General features: G+C 33.7%; 1 protein-coding gene across 2 annotated transcripts in view; it reads right to left on the bottom strand.

Annotated features, from left to right (window-relative positions):
- Positions 1 to 11,641, bottom strand: part of LOC136200770 (twinkle homolog protein, chloroplastic/mitochondrial) — a 37,032-nt gene extending 25,391 nt beyond the window's left edge. Inside the window, exons 1-10 of one of the 2 annotated variants that reach the window (XM_065991208.1) lie at positions 11,171 to 11,641; positions 10,962 to 11,086; positions 9,893 to 9,948; positions 9,752 to 9,809; positions 9,553 to 9,669; positions 7,340 to 7,423; positions 6,717 to 6,797; positions 1,919 to 1,984; positions 1,721 to 1,837; positions 119 to 166 (exon numbers count right to left, since the gene is read on the bottom strand). In XM_065991208.1, the coding sequence (XP_065847280.1) occupies positions 119 to 166; positions 1,721 to 1,837; positions 1,919 to 1,984; positions 6,717 to 6,797; positions 7,340 to 7,423; positions 9,553 to 9,669; positions 9,752 to 9,809; positions 9,893 to 9,948; positions 10,962 to 11,086; positions 11,171 to 11,450 (1,032 nt within the window). In that variant the 5' untranslated portion in view covers positions 11,451 to 11,641. The remainder of the gene's footprint in view (positions 1 to 118; positions 167 to 1,720; positions 1,838 to 1,918; positions 1,985 to 6,716; positions 6,798 to 7,339; positions 7,424 to 9,552; positions 9,670 to 9,751; positions 9,810 to 9,892; positions 9,949 to 10,961; positions 11,087 to 11,170) is intronic. The other variant, XM_065991213.1, reaches the window with a different exon arrangement.
- Positions 11,642 to 23,143: the final 11,502 nt, after the last annotated feature.

Raw genomic sequence — 23,143 nt, forward strand, 5'->3', positions numbered from 1 at the left:
GATAGATATAATTATACATATAATCATCCTTGAGAAGAATACATAGAAATATGAATTATTTTCCCCAAACAAGAGAGCGGAGATTAACATTCAGAAGCATGAGATCATTTCTACTAACCTTTTTCAAGTACTCTTTGCAATTCCACAGATACCGATATTTTGTGTCCTAGCTTCACAGAATACAGAATAATAATCAGCTCCAAGTTCCCAAGATAAAATCACCAAATAATTTTATCATTCTGATGACAACATCGACAAGGCATATTCAATATTATGATTGACTAAGCACTTCCAAGTTTGACAAGGCAGTGCCAAAAAATAGTACCAGGCTTCCAAAAAAGATAGTAGTTTTACATTGAACAGGCAAAGATAAATTTACATTTTCTACTCTGACTCATATCATAGGAAAGGGTGAGCCTCCATGCAACAGTATGGTTGCTGTCATTTAACATGACATCACATGTTCGAATTGGGAAAATAAGGTCATGAAAGAAAGCAGGGAAGATTGTGCACAATAAGCCCAAATGGGATCAACCCTCCTCAGACACCAGATGGGAGCCTTGTTCACTGGGTTTGCCTTTTACTCATGTATAACCGTCGATCTAACACTGCTCTAGTCTAGAGAAACTTTTTTCTTCACAATTAAACATGGAATTGAATACCAATTTGCAGTCCTGTAACCTCAAAGTACTGTTGTAAAAACACTATTCTTCCTGCTGGCTGGATCAGCTAGAAAAGACTCCAAAACTATTTAAAGAGTTTCATAGAAAAGCCAATACTTAGATAAGCAATTCAGACCAAAAAATTATACATCTTGATTTGTTAGCTTCTGATAAATGCAGTAACACTGAGCTTTGCGTCTAAACATGTATGCATACTGCAAATAAATACTGAAGGTATATCTACCATCTCCCAGCATGTATCATATCATGTCAAATTCTCGCAATGCTAACATATTAACAAAAGGTGTCATACATATAAATAAATACGCTATGCAATATATACTGCATGGATGGGTTAGGAATACAAGAGGTTAAATTCTGTTTGCACCAACAAGATTTGGTTATAACCAGGGTAAGACTGGTTCTCTAACTGCATGCATTAGAATCCTGGAGAATACATGGATATGGTTTACAACTCAAGAAAATTGTAACAATATTTGTAGGTAAAGTACCACTGTTATTACAAGAGGCATTCAGATGCCAGCAACATACAATTCTAATCAGCAAAGAGATCAGGATAGCTTTTCTTCTTCTTGAGAATATAATATTCTAGTATGATTTTATCCCATTGTATATATTAAAGTAAGGAGATTCCAATAATCATTGTCATTTAATTCCATAGAAAATGTGATAAGAGGTTCAAGCCATTGGAACTCCAAATCAGTGGCTTAAGATATCAATGTTTTTGGTTCCTACTTCCTAGGCCGATGTTTTGTGGATACGAGAGATGCCATAGTCTGTTCTTATTTTTCCCCTTCATAAACAGCCATTTTTCATCTTTACCTGTTTCAAAATCCTGTTAGCCATATTTAACTCTTTTGTTTATCAACAATTTCCCACTCAGGAGAAGCAAAAGTCAAGTGAACAAGTTGTATTAACCATGCAATGTTCAAACATGTCTCATGGGAAAGAGATCATAAAAGAACTAATATTACTATATTGACAAATATAGATATAAATATTGATTGCATGAATTAGAATATTAAACTTCACCAGACCTTCTCTTCTGATGGCAAATTCTTTTGGGAAACTGATGGAGGGGCACCATCAGGGACACTCACACAATTACGAAACCCAGCTTCTTCCATGGAAAGCTTGTCTATTTCACCTTCAACCTATAATCAGAAATACAAATCTGATGATAACTAATGAGATTACATATAAAGAACATTTGATCAATGGAAAAGAAGACATACAATAATGATATCATCAGCTTCCTTGATATCATCTAGCCCATAAAATATTTTTTCTGTATCACTTTCCTGAAAAAAAAAACATATGCAGAATTTGAATTACGCAAAAAATAATGATAGTATTAGTAGGTCTCTTATCTCATTAGTAGAATTTTCTATTTAGAAATTTTGCTTAGGATCCAAATTTTCAAGAGCCACACAAATAGCCTTATTATCTTCCTTTTAGAGAATATAACAATAGAATAAATTTGAGAATTCCATTTGTAGGTAGGTAGAGTTGGAACATATTTTCGTAATGCATCCCTTAAATTTAAGGCTTAAACCTGATCTAGCCTTGTAATTACACATGCTTCCAGCATCAGCAAGCAGGACCATTTAAGTTGCTTTTATATCCTTGTTGTCAATAAAATCCAAAGGCCTTCCTTGCATCTACCCAAGAAATAAATGAAATTAATTACACAAGATTCGCAATTACACCACCTAGAACTTCAGTTGCAAATGAGGAGAGAGTTGGAACCCACCTAATGGACATTAACCTATTTGCACCACTTACCATATCTCTACTGACACCACCCCTTTCGAGGTAGTTCACGGCAGCCCTCCCCCAACCATTATTTGTTATGTGTTGCTTGTGACCTTGATCATGATGAGGCGTTGAAACAACTTAAGGAGCATTTACTGCATTCACAACATCACATGAAACTCCAAGCAAATAAACATCATCGTCCAGCCTCTTCTGCTGTCGGAGAATGTGGTTTTTAAAGCTCAAACTTCATCGCCAACAATCAATGATCCGTAGAGTTTTTTCTAAGCTTTCGGCTCGCTTATTTGGGTCTTACGAGATTATTTCGCAAGTTGGTCCTATCGCTTACAAATTGCAGCTTCCTCCCTCTTCCCGAATACATCTAGTTCCTCAAATTTACCCCTTGAGCTTGCACTTGATGACTCGAATCCTGCTGTTTCCCCTGGAAAGATTTTGACTACTCGCATCATTTAGTGGCATGGTGATTCCGTTTCTTAGTGGTTAATCAAATGGCTGTCTAAGGGGGTTGAGGAGGCCACATGGGAAGACGAGTTTGTGATGAGCGTCAATTTCCTATTGATGTCTTGAGGCCAAGACTTTATCTGAAGCAGGTGGTACTGTACTGATAGAGATCCTGCAACTTATGGGGGGCTTTTAGATCAACTAGCCCGTCGACCAAGGGAATTAAGAGTTTATACCCGAAGAAAGAAGTATACATAGGGGCAGGATGAGGTTTGATTACTTTTAGTTTGTTATGCATAGGGGTGAGGTGGCACAGTTAGTTACTACTTTTTGGTAGCTAGCAGGTCTAGGTGGATCGTTATTTAGAGGGGAATGTTTTTGTTGGAAGGGCAGGCTGTTTTTGGCTATCATTCTGCATTGTTTGAAGGGCTCTGCTTTAGAGTAGAGAGGGAAGTATCTTCCTATGGAGGCTTAGCCTTTTCTTGTATCTCTTCTATCTTTTCGAATTAATAACATAAATCGCCTTCCCCTTCTTTACTTGCGATTACTTGTTTCCTATTTTGTGTTTCTATCAAAGACAGCCTAAATAGCTGTATATGGACATATACAATTGTATATGGAAGACAGGCTGTGACAGCCTGTATTCATTATATCACAGCCTTACACACACTAACGGTTTCTGAACTCCATGGTCTTTCAGAAACTATTGTCAGCGGGATGCCACAATTACCAGTATATTTGGGACTGAATTTTTTCGTTGAATGGCACTAAATTATGTTTCAGTTCCTCCTACCACCCACACCGGCTGTCAAACAGAGATCATTAATGCACATGGAAATGTATTTATAATGTCACAAGTGATCGGCCAAAAAAAATGGTTGGAGTGGTTGTGATGGGCAGAGTATTGTTACAACAGCAGCTTTCCCCTCTCTTTACAGTCCACACCATTCCTCAAGACAGAAGGAGTTTATTTTTCCCTTATAGATCGTGACCAGGTGCTTACCAATTTGTAGGATTAATTCAAACTCAAAACCTCATGAAACAATTGTACGACTCTTTCTACAGACACTGCATTTTCCAAAGCCGCGTGATTTTGCAGAAATTGTAGCCTTAACGCCAATCTGTTTAAAGGGTCACTCTAATCCAAAGTTGGCTCAAACATTATGGCCCTTTCAAGGTTGTCAATTGCATTGGCTAGATTGCCTATAAACTGAAGCTTCCCCCTTCATCCGGCATCCAACCAGTGTTCCACATATCTTATTTTTAAAAAGAATATCATAAAGACAGCCATGATTCCATTCCACAAGTTCATAATGGTGCACTCAGTCCCACTCAAACTATTTTGGACCACTACCTCTTTCATGGTGTGCCTCAAGTTCTAGTTCATTGGGAGAACCTTTCACCAACTGAAGCATCCTGGGAAGATCTCAGACAGATGAAACTCCCTTTCCTACCTTTTCGCTTGACGACAAGCTCAATTCCAAGGGAGGGAGTAATGTTATGTACATCAATCCAATTCAAGTGTACAAATGTTACAATCATGGGCGATATAAGAAGAAAACTACACTCCATCTATTAATGTCTTCCTATATCTTAGTCTTATTACTTTTATGTATGTGTTTATAATAAGAACAGTTATATGTGTAGGAAATGTCTAATTCAGAGTTACTGCCTTATGGCGTGTAATATTTATGCGATAATGAAAGGAATAACAAGTGTTTTTCACAAAAGAATTCTCAAGAGATTTAGGGTTCTCCATATTGAGCACTAGCCTTAGCAATCATAGGTAGAAAGTCAAATAAACATGCAATCTTACATGTCCTATAAAAAGATCCCAGGACCATAACAAAAGAGTTACTAAAAGACAATAGGACACAGTGGTAGTGGTGGGGAGGCCAGGAAAGACATGATGCAAAAGCAGAGGACCAAATAGAGAGAGTAGGAAACACCAGTATAAAAGCAAGGAGAGAGCATTGCAGCAACAACCTTCAAATTTTCTTCCTTCCTTCTAGTTTTTCTCGGACGAAAGATGCTTCAGAATGAGTAACAGAAATAAATTGCATAAGTTGTTCTAAATCCTATTACTTAAAACATTTATGATGATGATTAATAGCTATTTTTTTGCTTTTTTAGGTGATTACTCGGCTTCTATATCTATTTTCTTTTACTTTTGTCCAGTAACATGACAGTGCTAATCAACCAAATGGAAAAGTCAAGTCTAACTTCCTCATCGGCTAGGAGCCATGTCAGGATAATTACTCGAGTTAGAAAAGAGAAAGAGGCAAATGGTGGAAGTTCCTTCAATTGTTCAAATTCATGGCAGCCATTGATAATTCATAAAGAGATGATCATGATGGGAAAGAATGTCTAGCCATTATTAAAAAACTTTAAACCCCTGAAAGCATAAAACTTCACAAATATATTTCCCCAAGGGTTAAATGCACCATTGGTCACTCAATTTACATGGTTGTCTCAAAATGATCATGTAACTTCAATTTGTCTCAATAAAATCACTCAACTTTGAGTTTTGTCTCAATTAGGTCACTCCGGCGATTTTAGTGATTAAAAGGGATTAGAATGATGACATGGGTGACACATAAGTACGAGTCAACTCATATCTCTGACTGAAATGATGCATGACATCCACGTATGCGGCACCTGACAGCCACGTGTCGGGTTTTTTTATGAAAAAAAAAAACAAAATTTAGTTTTTTTTAATAATAACCAACATGTAGGTGCCACTTGTCGTTTTGGATGAAAATCTGAGTTGATCGATGCTGACGTATCAACCATGACATCATTTTGATGCCTTTTTAATCACTGAAATCTGGAGTGACCTGATTGAGACAAACCCCAAAAATTAGTGATTTTATTGAGACAAATTGAAGTTGAGTGACCATTTTGGGGCAACCATGTAAGTTCAGTGACCAATGATGCATTTAACCCATTTCCCCAAGAAGGCTGGGTAAATTGCACTAGTGGTCACTGAAGTTTGGGGTTAATTTCAAAAAGGTCACTGAACTTCATTTTGTTTCAATAGTCATTAAACTTTCCTTTTATTTCAATGAAGTCATTCTGTCCATTTCAGACAAAAAAAAAATTCACTAGAATACTGACATGGCAGCCACATGACAAGAAGAAAAAAATCAAAATTATATTTTTTGTTTGCTTAATTCAACTGCTTGAAACTGTCAATTGTCACTTGACAGCCAAAAAACTTATTTTTTATTTTTTTGGTTGTCATGTGGCATACAAGTGTTGCCATGTGGCTGTCATGCTATATGTAAAACTAAATTTTTTCCAACATGGTAATGACGTCACTATTCCAATGAATTTTTCTGTCTGAATTGATTGGAATGACTTTATTGAAATGAAAATGAAAGTTCAATGACTTTATTGAAACAAAATGAAGTTAAGTGACCTTTTTGAAATTGGCCCAAACTTCAGTGATCATTGGTGCAATTCACCCCAAGAAGGCTTGGGTAATGATCAAAACAAGAGATCGTCTATGAAGAGGCAAACAGGAAGTATCAACATGTAATGCAAGAAAATTTCAGAAGGACAATAAATAACTATTTAGAAATTCTCATAATTTCGTAGCTAAATGCATAGACAACAAGTTATTTAGATATCGTCCATAAAATTAAAAAAATAATAATAAAAGGAGCAATTTCGTAGAAGAAATTTGCCAATGCAGGCTCGTCGAAAGCTTTTAAGGGCAGATACCACCATTTGTTGAAAATTTAAAAATAGATAAGCAAGAATAAAATCTTTTTGCATTTTTACAACCATTAGCATTTAGCACTTAACAATTACCTGCCAAAATTTCTTGTTGCTATCTCGATACTTGCAACTAGTGAGCAATCCATCTCGCCAATAAGTAAATGCAATAGCAATCTGGCAATAAGATAGAAAGAATCAAGACGAGGAAGAAATACTGTCATGTTAAATTAAATAACTAACTTAATATCATGCACAAGTTAGATTAGGAATGCTGCTACTTCATATATGACAACCATCTACTTCATATTTGACTACCATTGCTAAACAAGCCTGTTGTCATCAAAAAAAAAAAAAATCTGGTAGACAGGAGCATGAGGCACAAACTAGGATGTCAAAGCATAAATAAACAGTGATTCTTTCATCCATATTCCATACACCAAAAGAAGGCAACAATTTGCTCTCTTCATCTGCAAATTTCTTTCATTTTTTGAACTACTAGATAAAATGATTTAATACATGAGAATAAGACCTTAACATGAAAAAATTTACTTCAGCGTGATAAATCCCAGACACTAACTAATTAAAAGGTGGACCTCAGGGAAATCAAAACTTGAAAGTTCATAAGTTCACATTTAGTTTAGGTCTACTTGAATCCCAACTGCATAATTAATAGGTAAGGACCATAAGACTTTTTTTATTTTAGAAATATTATACACCTGATCACCATTACTTCTTTGCATGACACGGTTTCTTTGCAATGTCTCTTCTGTTATTAACCGCTCAGCAAGATAACCAACAAGCTGAAAAAACAACAGAAAATGGTATATCAGCAAAAAGAAGGGTAGAAAATAAACCAGAATAGGCCGAAGGAACGCCAGTACACTCTAGATGTAAAGTCAATGCAAATAACACTGTGCAAAAGACGGCTGCAAATGAAAGTCCATATATTTATGCATGATTGAAGTAAAGCCTAAAGGATAAAAGATATCACAATTGCAGTCTGTATTCACATTCCATGCAAAGAAGGTCATTTTTAAGAACACTTGTACCTTTTACAATATTCGAATTCTTGTTTTTAAGCTCCCATAAAAAGAGAGATGCCCTTATCACCAACGGCTACAAAGGGCAAACATGGTCAGTTATGCATACGCAAAATTAACCATCTAATTTTAGGAGCCCCTTTTTATCATTCATCAGTCACTATATGGTTAAAAACTCATTTCATCTCTCTTAAATTTAACCTTCCCAAATACCGAGGCCTCCTAAAGATGGAGATGAACATCCTTTGTTCAATTTTTAGCCTCTATCAGATCCTCCTAAAGGGAATAGTTATGTTGAGTATTAAATGAAATGAGGATGAAGGCAATAATTATTAAGGATTTTTAAGTTTCCACCCCTAATTTCTAAAATTAAAATAATTGGCCAAAATTAAGAATGTGGTTGAAGTTCGGGATAGGGATTCTTTAGTTGTTGATCTTTCATATGATAACTGCCATGGAACCGTTTTAGCTAAAAGTTCAAGCTGATAGTTAAAGGTCCACACGTGAAAGCACACTTGGGCTTGAAGCATGACAACAAAGGCCCATATTACCATGTCCCGCAAATAACTCAACAAATGGAGCTGCCAGGAATCGAACCCTGGACCACTTGGTCACACTGGCTCTGATACCATGTCATGGAACCGTTTTAGCTAAAAGCTCAAGCTGATAGTTAAAGGTCCACTTCATATTAATAGCTGACAATAACTTATGATAGAAAATGACAATATTATAATTTCACATCAATTACATGAGGACATCTTACAATAAGAATGTAAACAAAATAAAAGAATCTTGCTTCATGGAAAATTTCCTCCAACCATACTGAAAATAAGAAAATAGTTCAAAAGAAATACTCAATATCTAGAAAGGCAAAATGTCTCTCAACAGGAAAAATTATTTTAAGAGATGATCTAATCTCACCACGGTTCCCCATAACTGAACAAGGTAGAAAAACTACATGAGCTTAATTACAAAAAAATCCATATTCTTTTGACACTTGTACAACCCTGTTGGTATGACTAATTAAAAATCTTATGAAATAGAAAAACATCCCCTGACATTGTAGTCACCTATTTCAATAGGTATCAAATTAGCATATCAATGACATGGTCTAGACATGCTTTCATAGATGCCTAGCCACTACCTAATAATAGCTATAGGTATGCAAGCTCATATAACCCAATCTTTTAGAGTCTTCAACCTCAATGGGCAGTCACAAGGTTCAATTCCAAACCAAAAGAAGTTGTAGAAAGAGTAGCAGTATATATTTAAAGACATCCTCCATAATGAAAATGGCTCAACCCAACATGATCTCTTGGAGGAGAAGAGGCAATATTTACAGACAATCATGAGACATCATACAGGGCAGAACTAAAATATGATGACATGGCTAAAATAAACCACACCACAACTAGACTTGAATCACTAGGCATACTAGGGGTTCGTTTCACATGTGCTCATTGAATTCGTCACAATTAGAGCAGTCACTATCTTCGATTTTTTATAGTTAAAGTCAATATACTCTTTATTAGCTCGAGGAAGGTAACTACTGCTACATTTTCATAGGATATAAGACAGGTGTTTGACATGAGCAACAAATAATGTTCTTGAAAAATAGTGCTACAATTAAAAAAAAAATAGATTAAATGGTGCAGTAGACTTGATTATCAGATAAAAAACAATTTTGATATTGACCATTTTGAACCAAATAAAACTCAATGATGTTGTTACAACCAAAATTTCCTCGCAAAGGTTAAATCTAATAATAAAATTTCAGAGATCATGTGAGAAATAAACCTCAGGTGCTGGAAAGAGGATATAAATGCCACAACACCAAACTGTGAGATGAGTTTAAAAATAGGAAGAATGAAAGGAAACGAGAGACTGACAACCTCATTGCACAGTGGTTCCAACTCGAGACTCTCCACAGTTATTTTTCTAATCTGTGACTTCAAGTTTTTTGTTTTGATTGAGCTCTTGTATGTAGAATTTTTCCCTGCCATGAGCTGATAAAAGACAAGCAGTGAAGAATATTTCCAACAATAAGTGACAGAAATAGTTTCAAGTTTCATTGAGCAGCCATCTTACCTTTGTTCCACCATTCCAACCACATTTAGCTCGAAAGCAAGTCCAGGCTGCACTGCTCCTATATATCAAAGAAAAGCAAAGTCATCAACCTGCTACAAAATAAAAAATATAAATAGAGTAAATAATGCTACAAATGCATACCCATCTGGGTCAATAACAAGAGAAAATGTTTTCTCCTCCGAATCACCGCCATTGCACTAACACACCAAAAAAAAAAACGTAGCATAAATACACACCAAAAAAAAACATAGCATAAATTAAAAAGGGAACCCAAAGATTAGAAATGAATGCCTAAGAGCATTCATGAATAGAGGTACTTGATAAAAGCTGCAGAATAACTCTTGATTTTGGTAAGAAAATTATGCAAAATGCAGAGAAGTTGTAGGCTTTATTTTCACAGGAAGGTAGAAAAGGCAGACAACTAATGATGAATGGATTAGATGATATTGCCAGTTATATCAATTACAAAAAGGGAGATCTTTTGAGAATTATATTCCCTAGTGAACAAATAAATCCAAAAATAAAAAGTATGAATCCTTTCAGTTCCCAGAAGTAGAAAAGTAAGCCCTTGTTTGGGAGGAGGTTAATGGGAGTAAATGGAAGTAATGGAAGGTTAATTATTAAGTTAACCTTGTTTGGGAGTTATTTTTTGAGAGTAAATGGAGGTTAATGGGGTTAAATGTTTACTTCCTCTAACCTCCAAACTCTAACCTCCAAATTGGGGGTTAATGGGTGTAACGTAAAGTTTTTTAAAATTTCTTGTCTCTGCAGAGTAAATCTTAACCTTCCTTCCCCTCCAGATTTAAACTCCCAAACGAAGTTAAACATTTACTCTGCAGAGACAAGAAATTTTAAAAAACTTTACGTTACACCCATTAACCCCCAATTTGGAGGTTAGAGTTTGGAGGTTAGAGGAAGTAAACATTTAACCCCATTAACCTCCATTTACTCTCAAAAAATAACTCCCAAACAAGGTTAACTTAATAATTAACCTTCCATTACTTCCATTTACTCCCATTAACCTCCTCCCAAACAAGGGCTTAACCTTCCTTTCCCTCCAGTTTAAACATTTAACCTCATTTACATCCTATAAACTCCCAAACAAGGTTAATTTCTAATTCTCACCTCCATTAACCTCCAAACTCCCAAACAAAGGCTAAAGCACGAAAACTGAAATTGTAGCAAAAATAAGGTGAATGAAAAGCTTTACCATTGGACACAACAAGTGATTATGCTGCCCGGGATACAACTCATCCATTTTGATACCCACCTCTTCCAATTTGGGCTTTAGACTCAGCAAATTCACTTTTAGCATTTGAGAGTCCTTAATATGAACTGAAAAATTGAACAAAATTCAATAGCCAAGGCTTTAAACATGCATTTATCCGTATAAAGACATAAGTAGACAGGGAGAAATACCTGGAGCTCGAACAGTGGAAAGGGAGCTCAAGCCATTAGTTTTAAGAAAATAGGGACGGGTTTTAGAAACTGGTTCAGAACAAACCACTGGTAGCAGGCATTTGCAGGTTTTATACGGATGACTAATGGAAGAAAAGGGCGAAGGAGGAGAAAGATAACGTAGTGATGCGGGTTTCAGAAAGGGTTTGGAACCCATATGAACAAAACCAAAGCCAAAGGAAGAGGAGAAGCCTAGCTCGCGGAGATGAATTTGATGGCTATAACGAGCAAACCGAAGCATTTTTTCTTTTTCATCCGTTGGGCTATTGTTCCTATGTAGTTGAACAGAATGCCATGGCTGAGTCTGAAAAACAGAGATGAAGCAGAGGGTAAGGGTAGGGGTTTGAAAGGAGGTTTCCCTCTTCAAAAACCTCTCCTACTTTTCTCTTTTACAAAACTAATAAAACAAACCCTAACAAATTATCCAATTCAACCATGTACCATAACAAAAAAAAACATTTAACAATTTCTCTCAAAAAAGAAAATTAACAAAATTTAACAATTTCTCTCAAAAAAGAAAATTAACAATAAAGAAAGATAAATAAGGTGTTTTTCAAAAAATAAGGTGAAGTATAGCAAAGTATTATGAAGAATTTAATTGCCTTTTGGTAAGTTAAAGATTTAATAATGTTTTTGTATTATTGGGAAGGAAATGAGTCTGTTGATTCTGTGGCGAGTTTCGCATGTTCTCCAACTTTAGATCATTACGAGTGTGGTACATCTCCTACAAATGGTTTGTCTGTTAGTTAGAGATTTAATAATGTTTTGTATTTGATTTGACGCTAAATGTAGGTAAAATTATATTAAAACTAGTATTTTTGTCGATTAAATTTTGAGAAAATTACAAAATTGGATCAAACGGGAGACTCATTTACATATTCAGACCAATTACTCAATTCATTACCTATTTAGACTATTTATTTGTGACTTTCCCAAAATGTCCCAAACCTTTCATCTTCCCTCTTCTTTTCTATTGGTTTCAACCTTCTATCTCTCACTTCCTATGTATCGGTTCATCTTCCCCTTTCCTTTATATTTTGCGAATCACCTCCATTTTCTCCATCATCCTGTCTCTTTTTCCTCTCTTTGTCTCTCTGTTTTTGTGAAGGATGGATAGTCATCTTCCTGTTTTATGTTCGTCTCTTGGTTTCTTTCTTCTTGTATGAATTGAATGCATGGTTATTCGACGTTCTTCTGCGTTTATTATTTATTGCCGATTTCAATGGCAAAAGGCGGAAATAAGGCAGGTATTTACCGTTTCATCTTCATCTTTTTCGAGAAATTATACTTTGCAAAATGAGTTTTCATCACATTTTGCAAAGTATGCGAACAGAAAATACCTGGAAAATGATGATTTTGCTTCACAGAAAGTGATTCTGCGAAGCCTGCGAAGCAAAATCATCATTTTCCAGCTTGTTTTTCTCTTCGCGGGATTCGTATAATCGCTTTCTGTGAAGCAAAATCATCCTTTTTCGGGTGAAGTTTGTTTTGCAGACTTCACAAAATGTGATGCAAACTCATTTTGCAAAGTAAAAATCATCATTTTCAAGTGTCTTTTGCATTACAGACTCTCTCTCTCTCTCTGTGTGAAGTGTTTCTTTCATTATTTTCCTAAAATTACTTAATTTTTGTGAAGGTTGAATACAAAAGCATCAATCACAGTGGTCCGTTTATCTTGAATACAAAAACATCAATCACAATGAGGGGTGATTGGGATGAGATGAAGATGGTGAACCTGCCGATTTTTCTTGCTTCTAAAAAGAAAAGAAAAATTACTATTATCATCTCAAACGCCATTGATTCTGTAATGACGTCGCCGATTTTTATTGCTTTTGTAAAGCCTGTAAGCACTCCAGTGTTCTAGTTCCTTCTATTTCTGAACTTCTTTTTGCTTCTGAACTTCTTAGCAAAATGTTCTCGAAGCACTCTCATCCAAATGTCCTAGGAAGCACACTAGGGAGAGAGTGTGCATTCAAAACATTTTGCTAATCATTCTATTCTGGAAGCAAATTTCTGGGGTTTAGGGTTTGAATTATTGTTGCAATCTTTTTATAAATTTTGATAATGTTATGATTTTAATGTTATAATTATTGTTGCAATCGTGTTGTAAATTTTGATAATGTTATGATTTTAATGTTAGAGTTATTGTTGCACTCTTGTTGTTATGATTTGAATGTTATATACCACTTCGCATTTTTTCGCATTTTTGTGAAAACTGCGAAGAAAAAGTCATTCTGCGAAAAATGCGAAGTAAATTTCATGTTCTTAAGTATTATTATCTTTGCAGGCTTCGCAAATTGTGAAAAAATGCGAATCAAACGGAAGAGAGAAAGAAGAAAGAGTAAGTAATTTCTAAGTGTTATATATATATATATATATATATATATATATGGAAAAGTCACAAATAAATAATATAGATATGTAATAGGTTGGGTAATTGGTCTAAATAAATAAATAAATGGGTCTCCCATTTGACCAAATTTTATAATTTCCGCTTAACATTTTGTACAAAAAATTAATATTTTTTTAAAAAAATACATCTTTTGTATACAATGATAATAAATTTGTGTTTTAAAATAATTTAAATTTAGAAAAAAAAATACTATTTTAAAAATCTTCAAATAAAAAAAATAGTTAACAACAAATTTAATGTATGTGTAGTAATGTATTAAAAATAATATTTTTTATTAATTAGATTATAAAGTAGAGTAATAAGTAGTCAATATTTTATTTTATTAGAAAAATGGAGAATAATGATTCGAATAATATTTCGCTTCATACAACATTTCACTTCATAAATTTTGTAAGTTACTACATTGAAAAATAATATAGTAGTGAGTTTTCATTATAAATATTATAATTGTTTACTTAATTTTTTTAAGTAGTTTATAATAGTCTAAATGAATCTGCATTGTATAAATATTTTTTCTCTCTTTAGTATGATATATTTTATATTTTAATGGTATTGAATAATTAGCCTAAGTTCTTTTGTGTTATATATTTTATATTATGTATATTTCAATTTAATATATATATATATATATATATTGATAATTCAAATTAAATTAAACTAATTTTAAAAATAAAAATTGGTTAAATTTTTTTATAGAATTTTAATTAAAGGTGAATCATTTATTTATTTTTACAAAAGTTAACGATTTGTACCTTTTATTAATTTTAATATATACATTTTCATATTGTTTTCTAACTCGAATTCTTTAAAATAATAATGAAAAACCAAAAACTAAATTAAACTACAATTAAAATTCAATATTATATCTTTTTTTATTGAAGGCCAAATTCAATATTATATCTACGATACAAAAGATTACAATCTATGTTGAACTAGAAGCAACATCAATTTATTATGATATAAACTCTTACAATTAATACTTTTCTAATATTATTGTTTAGTAATATTTTGTGAATATGCTAATTTTCAACATTATCACGTGTGGTTAGGGCGTGGGCGTGCCAGAGATATTATATATTTCTCAATTAAAATTGGTGAAGTTTATGAAATTGCGCGCCAAAACTTGAAACCTAAACGAAGCGATTGGTGAGGGATGCAAAATTTGAAAAAGTGCCTCTTAGGTCTTTAGCGCCGTTATAAAATCTTTGCTAGATAAGTTAATTTTATTTAAGCTAATGCGAGTAAATTGAAGACGGGTAAAATAAAGGAAATAAAAGTGCAAAATTGACACGAGATTTAGAAAAAAATGGGTATTTATTGATATAAATGTGGATTCGAGTACATATGTTCAAAGTGAAAGAAAATGGGATTGATTACAATTGAAATGTTTCTATACTAAACATATAGGTAAATCAATTGAATTGGGGAAAAACAAATCAATACACAGGAATTGAAATGCAATAACAATAAATTGAAATTCAACGACAAACTCAGAGCCACAATAGCTATCTCGGCTAGACGTCGAATTTGGTGTCAGCTTGAGGTCCTCGGAGCACCGTGATCGGTTGGCAAGCGCAAAATTGATCTAGCAAATTTATGATTTATAGTAGGCAAGTATGGGGCAGATTTTACATTGACTTTGGAGGGGTCATATGAGTGTTTACAAACACGGAATCAAACAAAGTAAAAGGCTAAATTTAACTTCAGGAAGTCAAGAACAAATGCTTTGAAGGGATCAGAGGCTAAAATGGACTTTAACTTGTCTAAAACGGGCTTGGAAAATCATTGGGCAGATTATGTTAAAAGCTGGAAACAGAATGTCTAAAAAGATTTGGGATGCAAAGATCAGCTTGTAAATGGAGTTTCTAGACACGGAATTGGGCAAAATAAAATGCTATATTTAACTTCAGGAAGTCAGAAACAAATGTTTAGAAGGGATCGAAGACAAAAACAGACTTTAAATAGACGAAATCAGACTTGGAAAATAATTGGTTGAATTATAACAAGAGCTGGAAAACATAATTTAGAATGCAATTGTAACTAAGAAATTGAGAACTTTAGATTTAGGAATGCTAAATTAAATAGAAAGAACTTGAAAATGAGATATTAAAAACTTGAATTGAAGCTAAAACAATCTAGAAAAAAGGAATTAGAACTAAGAACTTAAAAGAACAAAGCTAAGAACTAAGAACTCAAGAAAAGAGCATTAGAAGAGACCTTTAGGAATGGGGTTTTGATATGTTGAATGAGTGAGTTTTAATGAAGGATTAAAGCTCTATTTATAATATTTTGTGATAACATTTGAGGTAATTAATCAACCCACTACTCCTTATTTTTCTGTCAAATTTTCACCACAAATTGACAAGTGTATAACCTCTATAATTTCCACTAACCATTAATAACCTCTTCCTAACTTCCACAACTTCCATGCCACATCACCCAACTAATTTGTGGTTAGAGATAGTGTGGGGATAAGTATGGGTGTGAGTAAGGGGTTTAAGTTTCGTGGGTTAGCTTGTGGTGCAGTTCGGTGCACGTTGGAGAAGTCGGGTGGGCCGAACAAAATCTTGGAACTAAGTTCCAAGGGTAGGTCTCGGCGAGACGGGTGTAGGTATCATCGAGACCTACACGAAATTAATTAATTTTTTTTATTTTTTTTATTCTTTTAATTTTTATTTTATTTATTTAATTGAAACTTTACTCTAAAATTAAATATAAGTTATTATTTACATAGATAAATAAAATTTGTCTAAATAATTATAAGGTACTTATATTTTTACTTAACACACTAGTAAGTCATTCATATTATTATAAGGTCCTTAAGTTTTATCTTAATCAATTATTTAGTGCTTCCATTTGTTTATGTAAATGAAATTTCAAAATTGCCCCTAGTTATATGTATATTTAATGTCAAATTTAATCTAGATAGTTTTAATGAAGTTTTTGAACCATATATGCACCGAAAATTAATATACTTGACAAAATTTATTATTTATTTTCTTAAATTTTAATTATTTTTTATTCTTTAATATAATATCTTTTAACTAACATTAAATATTATGATTTTTCTATGATTTTTTAAAAATCATATTTTTTTACAATTATAGTCTTACTCATATTTTGATAATTTTTGAAATATTTTTCATTCATTTTTTTAGTCCATAAATTTTACGTTATTGAATTAAAGTTTTATAATTATATAAAAATTAATAAATCAATTAGTTTATAGGGGAGATATTATGACTATAATAAAAAAAGAGAAAAAAATATAAAATAGGAAAAATAGATGTTTTATTATTAAAACATATAGTAAAGGGTAATTTTGATATTTTAAAATTTATTTAGTATAGTTTGACCATTGACTCAAGCATAAGGATTATAAGGAGTTAACAAAAACAAAAACTGAATGACTATATAATTTTTTCTAAAAACAGAGGGACTAAGTAGGGTATTACGTAAAAACACAGAGACCTTGTAATTATTTATCCATAAAATTTATTTATTGGGCTAACAATTGCCCCCCTCATCTTTTGTGCATAAATAAATAGTAAAAAATAAAATTTATGCATAAAAAATGGTTTTATTAAATATTAGATTTTTCTTTTTCTAATAAAAATAATAGGGTCAGAATCCTGCAAGATTTTGTAGGATTTTGAATCCCTTAAAACTCTCAATTTTTTTGTCAACTGCAGCTCTTCTTCCTCTTTTACGCTTCTTTCTTTTGTTTCTGCCATTTTTCTTTTCTCAAAGCTCAACAAATGTTTAGAATCAAGCTCTTAATATTTCAATCATGGGTACATAAGCTCTATTTTCTTTTTCTTTGCTGATTTTTCTTTTGTGTTGATTCTACCGTATATAGAATCATGTTTATTAAACAATTGACAGACTGAACTGGAATTTAGGATAAGAATTTTAGAATTACCATAGTTGAGTGAAAGATTTATTGCTGAAATTTTGTATCTGATTGTCACAGCTGATTGCTCATATTCTAACATCATTCGCGCGAATTCTTGTCTGGGCATAACTCTTGGCTTGCAGGAGGTAATTCCCAATTAATTAATTTTGCAATTTCCTGATCATGTGTTTGAAGATAGCATTTGTAGGTGTTAATTGATTGTGTCTTCAATTCAATTTCAAGATAGTGTCTTTACTATTAGCCCTGTTGTCATGAATAATTCTACATTGTCTCCTTATCCCTTGAGCAGTGCTACTGAATTGGTCCTTTATAGGGAAACTTATCAATTCCCTAAAAATAAGAAAGGGCCGATATTCCATCGTCGTTACACTAGATGGAATGACCTTGTAGACCGTTTAGAACCGGGATATGCGGGTGTTTGGGATAGGGTTGGCATTAGGGATTTTATTCATTTGACCCGTTGTAAAATTACTCCTTGTGTGAATGTCCTTGAAGGGGTTTTGAATTATTGGTCGTCGGTTTGTAACTCGTTGATTCTCCCATTATGCCCTATGTCTATCACTTTAAGTGACGTGGTTGCTTTGACAGGGTTGCCCATTCTTAGAGAGGAAATCCCAAGTTGTATTGAGACAGATGCATTCCCCGAAGTGAAGGTTACTTTATCCAAAGAGACTATGATATATGTCCAAATGATTAAGAAAAAATTGAACAAGCCAGAGTTGGATGATGAGGATCACGTGCATTTCTTGTGGATGATGCTGAGCAATTACAACTTCGAACCGTTGGGCCTCAGACCTACTACCGAGATATTGATTATTTCCAATGCTTTCACTTCGGGACATTGTTTGGCTCTTGGCACCATGTTGTTAACCTCGACATTCCACCGCCCAACTCTTACTATTGATGACAAGTTGTTCATAAAGCCTCAGGGTGGTTTGTGGTTGTTGCAGCTGTGGCTTTTCATCTACTTTCCTCATTTGGCCACTGATTCATTCCTGGGGACCTCGAGCCATCTCGGTGCAGACCTTTGCTATAGTTCTTTAAGTCTGGTTGTTAGTGTAGTTGTGACGTTTTTCCGTACCTTAGTGCCATCCTTTTATAACAAGTTTTTTTTTGGGGAAAGAGATAGCTCGTGTCTCCCGCCTTGGGATTTCTCTTATTTATCTGCTATCGCCATAAAGGTACTAAATGATAAAGGACAGTTTGTGCTACACGTCGGCTATACCATAAGGTGAACCGAACTAGAAATTCTTGATTAGCTAACCTTGGCCTGACTTTGTACGCACATTGTCTTTGGGCACGCCAATTAGGCGTTTTCCAATCTATTCCGAGGCCGCTTCCATTTCCCACTTCTTCTCAGTGGCGTGGGGCTAGTGATGAAGACATAATCGCTGGGATTTTGGATGCGGGGTATGATCAGGGACCACTTTTTCTTAGGTCAGATCAACCCTCCTTTGATGCTTGGTGGGAGACCATTTTTCAGCATTATATCCCACCTCTTGGTAAGCTCTTTTTGTTTTTTTTTGTTGTTTTCTTAACTTTATGTATATTTTTTTTTAATTTGAGCGGTAGCTCGGGAAAGGACAATAATCTAACTCTCCCAGCCCCGAACGTGCTTGAGGTAAACGAAAAGGGAAAAGGAAAGGCACTTATGCTGGATATGGACAAGCCGGTGACCACTGTTTCAGAGCCTTCTACACATGGATTGAAACGAAGACCACCTGGACCGCCTAGGCGCTCGAAATCGAAAATCTGCCCCTATTTTCAACGATTAGTCCCTCTAGGCATTTTATTGACTCCTAGGCGATTTTCAGCCGCTTGGGCTTCGCCTAGGCCGCCTCGACATTGCCTAGGTACCGACTAAACGATAATGAACAAAAGTATTTTTGATTGTGAATTTATTTTTTTGCTTTATTATTATAATTCACTTTTAAGTTGTTTCAATGATATTGTTGTTGAAATGTTGATGTTTGCACAATTTTAAAGATATATGTTACAAATATAAGTGTTTTTCTATATTAAATAATTTTTATATTATTATTTTTAGATAGTATAATACATATTTTAATTGAATTTATACAATAATTTGTTGATTGATAAATAAAAAAATACAAAAATACAAATTCGATTAATCACCGATTAATCTTCGACTAATCCCCGATTAATCCTTGAGGGCCCTGTCCGCCCGACTAGCGCCTAACATTTTTTACAACTTTGCTTTTACGAGACAATGAGAGGAAGAGAACCCAGATGAAGATCTGTATTTTGGTTTTGAGGATGATCAACTAGGGGTACGCTGGAATATGACTTCCTATCAATTTTAAGGCTGAGAATCCTTTTGCCGGTTTGGATTTCTCATTTTTGAAAGGACCATCTACTGCTGTTGTTGCTTCGTCCTTACCTAGTGATGATTCACTGAGTGATGCTCGTGCCAACCTTAATAGGCTTGTCACCTCTCCCATTGACTCCTGGACTCCAGCACATATTGAAAAAGCAATGATCGATTTTGACCTCATGATGGATGCATGTGCTCATCCATTCAATACTGAACTGTTGAAGTCCGCCAAGAACCACATATTGTTTTGCTATCAGTCATATATTACTGAGAAAAATGTGGCATTATGCTTTGCAGCCCGGGATAAATTAAACATGGCAGAGCTTGAGGCCTATAGTAAGAAGTTTAACGCTTTAGTTGATGATAAGCAAGCGGATAGGCAACGATTAGCCAAAATTGCAGCTGTAGAAGAACGTCTGGTGGTGTTGGAGAAGGAGATTGCTGAAGCTCGAGCATCTAAGACTAATGAACCAAAATTTATATATATATATATATATATATATATAGATAAAAGTATATTTTTTAGGGGCTGGACTTTATATTTTATAAGTTATTTATATATGTAAAAATAAAATTATATTTTTTATATTTATATAATAAGTTCGGTTCGGTTATCGGTTATACTAATATTTTTTTCAATAACCGAACCGATAATCGATTACCAAACTAATCTAAATTAAAACCGAAACGAACAAGAATGTTAAAATAACTGAACCAAACTAAAACTTCGGTTCGGTTATCAGTTACCGGTTATTTTGCTCATCCCTATCACCAGTACCTGAGACCAGTGTTCCTTTTCCATTGTCTGCCGGTCCTTGGGATGTTGACTTCTGTGAAGAAGAGCTAGACATATTTTTCTGGGATTTTGCCAATCTCTCTGGTTAAGTCGACAATTTTCTCCTCAAGGGCTGGAACTTTGTTGGAATTAGCTACAACCTCATTGTTGGCTTTAAGCATAGCTTCGTTTTTACCTTTAATCGAATTACACATAGCCTCATGATTATCCTTCATGGTTTGTAGGAACTCATTTAGGAATTGGTTCATCTGCCTCTCCATACTTGCAAAGATTGTAGTCATGTCGGATAGGGGTGATCCCTGAGGTGGTTGTTGGTTCGCACCTTTGATATTGCTCATAGTCTCGGCCACGAAGCCTTCGGGCATTCCGGGTTCAATATTCTGATCTTGGCTCTGATTCTGACTTTCTTCTGAGTCGGATTGGATCTTTCCTGCTGTTCTTCCTTGGAGGCATCCTCCATGAGTATTGATAGGTAAAAATAATGAAATTGAGTTAGTAATTAAAATTAAGCAAGAAAATAAATAAATACTTATTAGTGGAATAAAAAAATAGAGCTGTTGCACAAGCTAAGGACCTATAGTCTCATAATACGTCCAAACACTACCTTGGGCGTTACTATCTCTTTTGAGAGATAACAACTAGAGTAGATGTGAGAATTAAAAGAGTGCCCATCATAGGGCATCTATATGTAATTAACCCTTAAATTAACTTATTATGTGATAATATTAATTAGAAGGTTTAATATGATTATATATTTGATTAAATTAATTTCCTAACATAAATAAATATCTATGAATTATTATTTATTTATATTAGATATAGATAATGATAATAATTGTATTTATTTATTTAATTAGTAAACCTATTCGGAATAGGATTCTAATTAAGAGTTTTAACCTAATGCGATTAGGGTTAATATTTAGAAGCTATAAATAGACCTCATAACCTCAGAAATTCGTCCCAGCCAAACTAAATTTGAAGGGAAGAAATTCTTCCGAACTCCACTCCTCTAATTACTCCTTTCATTTACTCTCCATTTGATCTCGTGTCGATTCCTTCAGAGGCAATAAATTTAGATTGATAGTCATTGGTTGATTACTAATCGTTTTTTTCTATTGTTTTCATTGTTCGTGAAACACGGTTGAGAAGTTAGTGGACACTTTGTTTGCAACAGTAGATAGATTATCAGAAAATGTACACTTGTTTAATCCTTATTTGTATGAAATAACGATTAACAGAATCTTAGGAAAAGGGAAATAGATAAAAATAAATAAAATTTTATATTTCCGCTGCGCCTAGACTTGTCTATTTGGTACAAACAGATGTTCCATCATTTTGTGATTGTCAAACTTAACTCACTGTTTTATTATTTTACGATCGTCATTTTATCAAATTGTAAATCCAATTTCACAATAGAGTAAACGACATATGTTCTGTTAAAAATATTAGGCTAAAAAAACAAACCAAATAGGAATAACAATAATAACAACATAAAAAATATTATTCATTTGAAATTGCTAAAAATCAAATGAAATTACATAATTTTCTTAAACCTTTAGATGAACTAAAAGTCGGACCAAGTAATATGAGGTCTAATAATATCGGTTTTCTTATAACATATTTAGCTGTAATTGATTATCGCCTCCTTGAATACAACCTCAAATCGTCCGTAGAAGTTAATACTGAAATAGGAACATAGATCGAACAAAGGGACAAAAATAAAAGTGCCTTACGTTATTCCTTATAATATTATTTAAGTTTAATTAAAGAATAACGCAATGCACTTTTATTTTTGTCTCACTGTTCAATCTATGTTCCCATTTCACTCTCATATAGGTGTTTTGTTTCTCAAATTTTTGATGCACAAAGAATCATTAAATGCATAGTTTAACCTTTCCTATTTTATATCACTATTTTACATCATATGGACGGACTACAGTTAACCCTCATAGTGACCTCACAAGATTTACACAATTAGGTTATCATTTTGAACCTAGATATGGGAATCTCGGGTAAATTTCATCAATGGTATACAACCTTTGCTCAATTTCACACTTTGGTGTCCAACCTTCAATTTGTTTCACTAATATGTACGATCTTATAGGTGACCTCTCACTTTGGTGTATAGCAGGTAAAAATGATTGGTCAACGCGTCACCTCAACATTTTTCATATATTCATTTAAAAAAGTGGGACCCACTTCTTATATAATTACTAAAATACATTTCTCTCTAATGTAATTACTAAAATACCTTTATCCTCCTCCTTGGAACCCATCTCTTTATCTTTCCCTTTCTCTCTCTAACTCCTCTCTCTCTAAGTCATCTCTCTAAAAAAAACTTTCAATCTCTCACTAACTTCCAAAAAAAAACAAGTTTTAGAGTCTCAACAAATTCTTTCATTTTATTCACAGACCACTCTAAGAATTCTCTCAATCATACAACTGCAACTTAACTCATCATTATAAATGTTAAT

The sequence above is a fragment of the Euphorbia lathyris genome, chromosome 1 (assembly GCF_963576675.1).
Source record: "Euphorbia lathyris chromosome 1, ddEupLath1.1, whole genome shotgun sequence".
NCBI lineage: Eukaryota > Viridiplantae > Streptophyta > Magnoliopsida > Malpighiales > Euphorbiaceae > Euphorbia > Euphorbia lathyris.